The sequence below is a fragment of the Marmota monax genome, unplaced genomic scaffold (genome assembly GCF_021218885.2).
Source record: "Marmota monax isolate L192 unplaced genomic scaffold, Marmota_monax_Labrador192_F-V1.1 WCK01_AAM20220418_F8-fsc00005, whole genome shotgun sequence".
NCBI classification, from domain to species: Eukaryota; Metazoa; Chordata; class Mammalia; order Rodentia; family Sciuridae; genus Marmota; species Marmota monax.
In genome coordinates, this window is record NW_026692254.1 from 3,935,114 (window position 1) to 3,945,590 (window position 10,477).

General features: G+C 46.7%; 1 protein-coding gene across 1 annotated transcript in view; it reads right to left on the reverse strand.

Moving 5' to 3' along the window:
- Ovol2 (ovo like zinc finger 2) overlaps positions 1–4,872 on the reverse strand; it is a 31,807-nt gene extending 26,935 nt beyond the window's left edge. Inside the window, exons 1-2 of the mRNA XM_046434568.2 lie at positions 4,336–4,872; positions 3,433–3,659 (exon numbers count right to left, since the gene is read on the reverse strand). Of these exons, the coding sequence (XP_046290524.1) occupies positions 3,433–3,659; positions 4,336–4,822 (714 nt within the window). The 5' untranslated portion in view covers positions 4,823–4,872. The remainder of the gene's footprint in view (positions 1–3,432; positions 3,660–4,335) is intronic.
- Positions 4,873–10,477: the final 5,605 nt, after the last annotated feature.

The window sequence follows — 10,477 nt, forward strand, 5'->3', positions numbered from 1 at the left end:
AGGTAATCAGTATTTTCTGGGTTTCTCTAACCCACAGCTGGAGATCTACAAATGGTTTTATCACAAAAGGAATCAAAGAGACCTGGCATGAACACTGTCCTAGATATACGTTATCTCCCCACCTCAATCTGTTTTGTAAAATGATAGAATCCTCGGTATTAAAAAGACAATTTCACAACTTGCCCTGAGGTCCACAGTCAAAAGGCAGCTGGGATGGACCACATTTCCTAACCTGCCTCCAGGACTCCTTTTCTGATCCCCTCACCACATAAACAAGAACAGGTTGCCAAATCCCAAGTCCCTATAGCAGGCAACACAATGTTAGACCTTAGCAGACCTTGCTGTATGTCACTGTCAGCCAACTCCCTGTTAGACAGTTTGTGCACGCACAAAAGAGCTAAATATTTTGCATTTGTTATCTAACTATTTAACCAACACCATGCTTCCAAGTCCAGTTCTATTATTTCCTCATTTTACAGATCAGGGAAGAGGCTTTGAGGAAATAAACTGTCTATGAGGACAGATGGTAGGATTTCGTTTTCCTTCTCAAAAACCTTCCAGAGCTTCTTGTCCAGGAGCATCCATGCTTCTTGGCTTGGCCCCCTGAACCATCTCACCCTGTCCTCCTTTTCCAACCTTATACCTCCAACTCTCCCCAACAGCTGTGTCTCCTTATCATTTAGTCACCAGAGCTCTGAGTCTTTTCCTTACTCAAGCTGTGGGGCTCAACCCATACCACCCTAAAGCCTGCCCTGCCAGCAATTTCCACAGCCTTCAAATCCATGTCAAGCAAACTTCCCTATTTGGAAGTGATCACATCTTTGCCTATGTTTCTGGTTGGACATTCATTCTCCTATAATAGTTAATAGTATGTATGTTTCCCCACCAACCCAAACAGTATCTACAGTTACTGGGCACATACCATGTTGCACCTTTAACTTATTTATTCTCACAACTCTGTTAGGTAGCTATCATTGTTAGCCCCCATTTTACAGATAAGGAAACTGAGGCCCAGAGGATGAGCAACTTGCTCAAGGTCACAAGCTAAGAATTGACAAAGCTGGAGCTTAGATGCTTCACCACAACTGAAAGAGGATTCTAGAAGGAACACCCAGATGGGAGCGTTTTCATTGCCTTGCATACTGCAGGCACTCCATAAAGTAGGATGGTTTGTTGCCTCCCTGTATAGGATACAATGGCTCAAATTTGCCCTTACTCCTATCATTAAAGCCCACTGCCCAGTGAGGTATTAAAGCATGCCATCAGGCTGGGGACCCTAGCTCATGGTAGAGCACTTGCCCAGCATGAGGCCCTGGTTCCATCCTCAATACCCCTACCCCAAACAGCAATGCATCATGAATGGTCCTCATTCTTGAATGGCTTTCCTTCTCTTCCACTTAAGAAACTAATTCTTTTTTTTTTTTTTTTTTTTTAGTATTTATTTTTTAGTTTTCGGCAGACACAACATGTTTGTTTGTATGTGGTGCTGAGGATCTAACCCGGGCCGCACGCATGCCAGGCGAGCGCGCTACGGCTTGAGCCACATCCCCAGCCCAAGAAACGAATTCTTAAAGAAACTCTTTGAGTTTAGCATGCCTTGCAAAGAACTTTAGAATTGCACAAGGTGCTAAATTGTGGACAACTTGATCAGTCACTTGAAAACCCACCAATACCATGGCTGATATTCTAAAGGATCAAAGAATACTAAGATTTCTCTCTTTGAGTTAGAGGCAGAGAGAAGGAACCCGAATGCTATCAGTAAATAAAAACGCCCTGGGAAACTTTGGGGAGAAGTATCCTTGTAGACGGTACAGGAGCAAACTACACCACACACACCCTCCCAGCTCCCAAGAACATAGTGACTGATCTTGGAAATGATTGATTTATTCCCTTAATCCAGGGTTCCAATGACGATATTTGCTTGGGGAAGGAAAGAAAGCCCTCAAATGTTAGATAAGGGACTAGATCTCTCTCACACCTCCCAGTTTCTCTTCAGGGGATTCTGGGCAATGTGGGGTGGGGGGACAGAGGGGCAAATTGGCTACAGTCCCTCCCAAAACAACGGTTGTGATTGTCTCTCCAGCCTGGTGATAAATATGCAAGTGGGACACTTTGTAGAATTTCCCAAAGGGCAGAGCTACCAGCCTCACGCAAACCGTTCCCACCCACTTAACCCCACCTGGCCCAGAACCACCACAGGCCAACTGACTTTGAACCTGAGCAACACTCTTGACTGCTAAATAGCAGGCGCGGTTGACCATATCCTTTAAAGAGGTCTTTCCTCCGGATTCTAGCTCTAGCCTCAAACCACAATTCATAACCAAATGCAACCCCGCCTACCCCTGAGTCAAGCCCCAGGAGCCAGGAATGTGCATGGGGAGAGGGACTGCCTCTCTCAGGAAAGTTAACCGCTGCTCTCACAACCCCCAGCTAAGGCTGTATTCTCCACCCCAATCTCCCCCACCCCCCTCTCCGGCCACGGTGGCAGGACCGCCCTGGAGTGTTCTAAAGTTATCACATACCTTGCAGAGTGGCACTGTAGCCCACCACGCTAGAAACCCAGGTCAGGTGATTCATAAAACACCACTCCCTACTTCTGGCTGGCTGTGAGTCCGTAGAACGGGATTCCTTAATCCTGGGGGGTAGCGGATCCTTTGAGCAGACGATCATGGAACGTCTACCCAAAAAAGCGCACATGGGTACCTAAATAATGTTGCCTACAATTCTAGAATCTTGATGGAGCGCCGAAGCACGACAGTAAAAGGGAAACAGACGCTCCAAACCACTGGGTTAAAGGCTCTAAAGAAATTCTTATGTAAACCCTTTTATCCATCAACTTAATTCACCAAGATTTGAGAGAAACAACGAATCAAAGTGCCCAGTACAACCCGTCTAAACACTCCACAATTGGTACTAGGAATAACTGTGGTTGCAGAGGCCCACTGTGTGCTAAGCTGCCTCAAAACACAAAGGATATGAAACTCTAAATCACGTGGCGCAGGGGGCTGCGCCCCAGAGGATGGAATTTTTGAAAGCCCTCGTTCTTTTTTTTTTTTTTTTTTTTCTGACCCTGCAATCCCAAAACCTGGTTATGAGTCAGGCCTTGTGCGTAGAATGGGCTGCTAAAGGGAGGAAGTGGTCCTTGATCCCTCTTGACAGTTCTAGAGGCCACTATCGGCGTCAGGCGGGGCCACCCAAAAGGATTGAGTCCGCTTTGGAAGCGGGTCCACTGGGCGAAGCGGCACGGGAGAGAGGACGCGCGGAGAAGCCCTGGCCGCAGCCCAGGGGCAGGTGCAGGAGAGGTGTGACCCGCCAGCTTGGGGCGCGGGTGCTGGGGTGCGCGGGCGGGAGCGGCAGGGAGGGGCGCCGGCCCCGGGAGCCCGACGCCAGGGCGTGGTGCAGGTGGCGGCGGGGGCAGAGTCGACACCATACCTTGATTTTTGACCTGGCAACCGGGCGCCGCTTTGCTGCCAAGTGTCCATCTGGGTCCTCGGCGTCGCGGGGCTCGGGGGTTTCGCGCTCCAGGGCGCGCGGGGACAAGCTGCTCTCGGCGCCTCCAGGTTCCCCGGCGCTGCTGCTGCTGCTGCCGCCACCGCTGCTGCTGCCGCCGTCGCTGCGGCAGTCCTCGGGGGGGTCGTGGAGCAGACAGCCCAGGACCACTGCAGAGGGAGGGAGGGGCCGCAACCGATAGACACACTCACGCGGCGTCAGGCACGGGCGCCCGCGGCAGTTTGACCTGCGGGCGGTGCCGCCGCCACCGCCCCGCCCCGGACCTGGGCACCAGGCCAAGTGGGCAATGTCGCCGGGGTATGCGAGTAAACACCCATTTCGGCCCCTCGAACTACTTCGGGGTGCTGGGGTCAGATCCTTAGCCCCAAACCAGTGCTCACGAGGAACTGAGGGTCATGCGCGGCGGAGGACCCCGCGCGCCAAGTTTCTTGTGCCCGGGGAGGCGACTCCGACCTCTTCCAATCTAGCTTTAGAGGGGTTGGCGGACCTTCATGCACCACCACCCCCCTTGAGGACGTGGGATTGAATGTATCCCTTTTTGGTTTTCAACCTCCTTCCTGGGCCACCTCCGCCCGCGCGGCAGCCAACGGTCCTGCCGCCGGGCAATTAGAGGCTCCCACTAGGGGGAAGGGAGCGCAGGGTGTCCCAGGCTTCCCAGCCTCACTGCCCTCTTTTCTCCGCCTGGAAGACCCTAGCGTCCTCCGCCCGAAAGAGGGAGATGAGGTGGGGGGAGCCCAGCCCGACCCAAGAGTACAGAGAACTCGTCCGCCCCTTCCCCCACCCGGAGAGCCCCGCGCCCAGGCCCGGCCCCCGCGCCGCGCTCACCTGGGATGTAAGCGTCTGCCCTTTTTTCATCCGGGAGCTCATCCCAGCTGCGGACCGTGACTCCCGGGCTCCTCCTCTTCACCAGGAAGACTTTGGGCATGGTGGGGTCCCTTTGCCAGGCTGAGGCCCCCTCCTCTCGACTGTTTCCCCCTAGGGGCTGAGGTGGCGGCTGGGTCCCCAGCTCCCGGCGGTCAGAGCCCACCTTCCCGCCTCGCCTGCTCTCTTCCTCTCCCCCCCCGCCGCGGCGTTGCCCGGGCCTCTCCCCCGCACTCCCGGAGACTCCCAGCCTCTGGGCTTGGCGACACCTAAGCCTTAAATCGCGGGTGAGACCACGCCGGGAAAAAAGTTTCATAAGGTGGAATAGAAAAGGCACCAGGAAACTTGGGAGTGAGCATGCGCCGTGCAACATAACGGTGTCAACAAGCTCGCTACCTGTCCGACCGGTTCCGGCGGCCGGGGCTGCCTGTTCCAGCCCTTCCTTAGGCATGAATGTTTGCAAAAGAATTTAACGTCTGATTCTTCCCCCCTCCTCTTTTTTAAAAAAGAAGGGCATTTTTTATTCAGCCCTCTGCCCCCTTCTCCCTTTACGTGCATCTCAGAACGAACTCCTCGAGGTAAACCGCAGGTCTGCTCCCTGGGACACCCCTCCCCCGAGTTAGAGCCTCCCGGGAGTTGGCCCCCACCTCCCGAGTGGATTTGTCTCAGAAAAGCAAGCCAGAAAATGGCTCGATTCCTCTAGACCTTGTGGATCGCTCCAGAGGCTTGCTGAAATTTTGGTGGTCGGAAGTGGGAGGCGGTCGAGAGTCTCCTCGGGACTCTAACCTGGTAAAGGGGAACGTGAGGGTTTAAGCTTTCCGGTTGTCTACAACAGAATATACAGTAATAAAATTTTTTTTTAAAGGTAGCGTCTTTGGAATATGTGATTTTACTAATTTGTGCCACACAATCTAAGAAAAACAAGGCTTGCTCCTTCAAAGCAAAGTCCGCCTCAAGACCTTACATCCCAAGAGCCCCTTCACCCCAAATAAATACATGGTGGAAACAAAAGCCAAGTGCAGGTTATGCAAACGCAGCTTCAAAGCAAGTCTCCAGTTCTCGCCTACTCACATTATTGCCTCCCCTAACCACCTGATCCCCAAATTCTAAGACTAGAAAATGCATTTCAGGAAGTCAGGAACTGAATGCAGTTACACCCTCTTTCTCCTCTTTACCGGGGAGGTGGCTGGAAAGTTTTGTTATTATTTTTATTTGCATTTCTCTATCTACTTTATTCCTGGAAGGGGGAGGAAAAGAAAGAAGAGGGGTTGGTAAAAGATGTTAAGTTTCTAAGGGCGGTATTCTCATTTTTGGGAGCGGCGCTGCCCCTTCCAAGGCCCAGTTCCGATACGCCCAAGGCAACCTGCCCTGCCTGGTCACTGTAGGTGCTCCTCTCTGGGGTACCAGCTACTGGGGGTTGCGGAGTGGGAACATCTGGCCAGAGGTGTTCTAGCGGCCGAAGCTTAACCGGCCGACGGCCTCACCTGTCGGTAACCTGACCTGCTGAGCGCCCAGCCCAAGGGGCGGGGGAATCAACACAGCGGTTTTCCTGGTCTTCTTCCGCCTTGGAATGGCCTTTGGGGACACCGCAGCCTGGTAACGGATTTCTCTGCTTGGCTGGCGTATTCTCAAGGCGCACGGCGAGGGGGCGCAGCTTTGCCGGGGTTGTGGAGGGGACAGGCGCGCCATGGCTCCAGACCTGCCTTCAAGTATTCGCCCTGTCTGAACTCCAGATTTTCTCCGAGAAAAACGATCCAAGAATGAAAGGGACTTTGATCCCTGTGAGCCGGAGGAGGAGGAGGAGGAGGAGGAAGAGGAAGACATTTCTACAGCAGCACAAGAAAGGAGGTTTCTTTCTTGGCTACAAGGCTGATGGCGCAGCTTCTGGGAGACTCTGCAGATGTATTTTTATCTGCTAACGAACTGGAGATTTGCTAGAAAGAAGGCGCTGGGTTGAATGAAAGAGTAAAAAAAAAGGGGGGGGGAGAGGGAACTATGCAATCAGAATTATCCCTCATCTTCAAAAAATTGTAAAACCTCGTTGAAAATTCCTATTTTAGAAAAAAGGGCAGTCAACCCCATTAGTAAAGCTTTAAAAAAAAGAAAGATTTCAAATTAATGAAAAGATCACTTTATCTATTTCTGTTACTTGTGAAGACTATAGAAAAAAATATATGCTACAATGAAACCACTATTCTGTATAATTATTATGCACCAATAAAAACTTTTTTAAAAAAATTATAAAACAGTGGATATATATGCCTAGAAACCTCAAAAAACACAGGTAAGTTTAAGGATTTGGAAAAGAAGAATAAAGAATATAACTATATTTATTCTATGATTATCAAATACACACTTATAATAGGTGCTAAGTGTTTCTTTGGGAGAAAGAAATTCTAATACTGTTTTCTTTCTTTCTCTTCTGTTTTTTTCATGCTCATACTTGGCAAGGGTGTACCAATGCTATTACCATATACAAAGAACAAACTTTTGTCTTTGTTAACTTTATTGTAAATTCAGTTTTCTAAATACTATAGGAAAATAGAGTAACCTCTCAAGTAGGATTGAATGAACCCAATTCTTTAAAAAACCTCAGGCTTGAAGTTGGAGGAGACAGAAGACATGGCAAGGTCTATACCCCCACCATATTGGAAGTGAGAGTCCTGTACAGTATCCTTGAAATATGTATCCAGTTCTCTTGAATACTTTCATTTCACTATCAAACAGCGATCTATTCTCTGGTTAGATACCAATGATAGTTTTTTCTTTCTGCTATGTGGAAATCTGCTTCTCTCTGCTTCCACGTCACCTCTCATTTGGTTCTGGAGCTACTGAGACCATCCCTGTGTCCCTTCCTCATCTTGATAGTTCCAAGTCCATGGCAGCAATCATCTGTGTTCTTACTTAAGACTTATTTTCCCCAGTAACGTAGAGTCAAGTTGAAACCTGCTCAGTGGCATCCTTAGTGTGCATAGTAATAAGAAGAGGTTAGGATGATTCCTAATTTTTTTTCTTTTTAGTTTTTATTAATGTATAGTATAGTACCGTGAAAATGGATGTCAGAAATATACAGCCTGATATATATATTTTAAATATTTTTGAGTTGTAGATGGACACAATACCTTTATTTTATTTATTTTTATGTGGTGCTGAGGTTCAAATCCAGTGCCTTGCATATGCTATGCAAGCCCTTTACCACTAAGCTATAAACCCAGCCCCAGCCTGATATATTTTCTAAAAAACTGACTTCACATGTGGGAGCAGCCTTCAAGAAAAAGACAAGACTGTCAATTCTCATCACTCAGGACGGTAATTTCAACATCAGATCAATGTCCTTGAAGGTACCATAAGACAAAAAAGAAGAAATAAAGGTATAAGGATTCCAAAAGAAAGAGAAAAAAAATGATTATTTATAGTCAGTATGATTGTCTACATAGAAACTCAAAAGAATTTGCAGGTGATTATTAGAATTAAAATAATTTAGCAAAGTAATCATATAGAAAACCTATTGGTGTGTATATCAATTATATTTCTAAATGCCAGCAACAATCAGGAAAATAAAAAGTCTAATGGGGGGGGGGGGAACTTTTGACAGGAAAAAAAAAAATTATAAATACAAAGATCCCTGAAATATATTTTAAAAAATATTGCCCAATTTCATGAATAAACTTAGGAAACTTTTCATTAGAAGACATGAAATAAGATATTAATCAATAGAAAGATTTACCATAATGATGGATTGGATGACTTAGAATTAAAAAAAGCCAAAATCCCTAAATTCTTCTGCAAATTTAATACAAACCTCCAAAATACTTGAGAAAAAAAAGTTCTTTATTGCAGAACTGACCAACTTGTCTTAAAATTTCTGTGAAAGAAAAGTCAAAATATTCCTGAAGGATAAGATGCATAGACTTAATCAACTTGATACCAGTGGTAATTAGAATGGTGAGTCGGAGAAGTTCCCAAGCCCCTCATTAAGGATGCACCAGGATACAAAGAATGTGCATCCAGAGCTCAGCTCAGCAGGAATCAGCCCTGAGTCCACTAGCCCTACCCCACCCCCAGCCAGGGATGTGCCATATGGGGACCCCTGGCTTGAGGTTTACTCAGTCTGTATACATACTCAGAATTTTCCAAGATCTCAGCAGCTCCTCCACATTATCGGAGCACGTTTGTGTCTGTGAAAGGGTGGGAAAGGAGGACCTTACCAACTCAACTTGAGGAAGACCACCTGGTGTTTTCACGTTCTCCAGCATCTCCTATGGTCCAGCAACTTCAGTCTCATTTTCTTGGGAAATCGCTTCTTTTCCACTCAGCCAGTGCAGTTCTAGACAGGCTAACTCCACCCCTCCTGTGGGAGGTGGGCATTTAACTCAGTTAATTAGAGCTTCTGTCAGCTTGCCACAGTGATTGCTTCAAGAGCAGAATTGAGACCCAAACAGAACCAACTTTGGTTGAGCTTGAGGGCAGGATGTGATATAAACCTGGGGCAGCCAACTCTGCTGCCAGCAGCCACCTGAGACTAATGACAAGAAGAAAGTAAAGCCAAGAGATAGAGTCCCCAATACAGTGCTATATCCAGCCCTGCCAGAAGCAAAATCCATCCCTGGAGTAGTCAAATTATTTTCTTTTCTCTTCTTCTCCCCTCCCCCTCCTCCTCTTCTTTCCTCCCCTCTCTCCTTCCTTCCCACCTTCCCTTCCTCCCTCTCCTTCTCTCTCCAGTTAGGGTGGTGCTTCTTCATTTGCTACCAAGTTTCAACTAAACTCTTATTAAAGTGACACCTGCTCTCTTTGTCCTACCAGTGACCCATAGAAAAGACACTGTATCCTTTTCCAATAAACTACAAGCTAGTTCTCCAAAGGCCCCCGGAGCCCAATAACTTTCTAGCTTGTTCTTGCGAGACAGAGGATATGGCTCTGTACATTAAGGATATAGATAGATAGATAGATAGATAGATAGATAGATAGATAGAAAGAAAGAAAGAAACAATTCTCCATCATTTGGGGGTAACATGAAAATATAAATGTAATTAAATGGCTAGGGAGTGATTTGATTATTATTGTAAGAATTGCTGTTTTAATATGCTTAGGATGCTTAGAGTCTGAATGAATCCAGATTCACAAACTCAGGTGTGTAAATAATGTCATGTGATTTTATTTTAATTTCATTCCACAGTTTCACCCCAAGTGGTAGGCTTATAAAATAGCTGCCTTCTTTTCCCTCCCCTCCACATCTTATCCCCCAAAATGGGTATATAGGTTCTTCCTGCTGTCTAGATCCAGAGCCTCTCTCTCCCTGAACAACCTCCCATTTCTCCCTCCAATCATGAATTATATATTTTTTAAATACTGCAAGTGTGCATGGTGCGGTGGAGCACACCTGTAATCAGGAGGCTGAGGCAGGAGAATCTTGAGTTCAAAACCGGCCTCCGCAATGTGCCACAGATTGAACACAGAGGCACTTAGCCACTGAGCCACATCTCCAGCCCTTTTAATTTTTTATTTTGACCAGAGTCTCACTAGGTTGCTGAGACTGGCCTTGAACTTGTGGCTGACCCTGATCCTCCTGCCTCAGTCTCTTGGATTACAGGCATGTACCAATACACCCAGCTTGTGTTAAAGTGGAAGTGTCAATTGAGAAAGTTATTTTGTTTGTTTTTGGTCCTTCTGGTTATTCTGTTTATTTGCTTTTTTTTAAAAAAAAAAGTAGGGCTGGGGATGTGGCTCAAGCAGTAGCGTGCTCGCCTGGCATGTGTGCGGCCCTGGGTTCGATCCTCAGCACCACGTACAAATAAAGATGTTGTGTCCGCCGAAAATTAAAAAAAAAGAAAAAAATCTGGTACATATTGTATTCAGTGATTAAAAAAAAAAGCTACAGTCATCAAACATTTAGGGAGAAATTCAGATGCTTTAGTTAGTCTTGGTTTTGAGGCAGTACTGTACTGGTAATCCATTCTAACAATAAAAACTTAACTTCTCCAGTGGCTTCATTTCTTCATCTACAAAGTGAATAAGACCATTGGCAAGGTCCAAGGCCAAATAACTAATAAAAATATTATAATAAATAAATAAATAAATAAATAAAAATTAAAAAGTATTTTTTTTA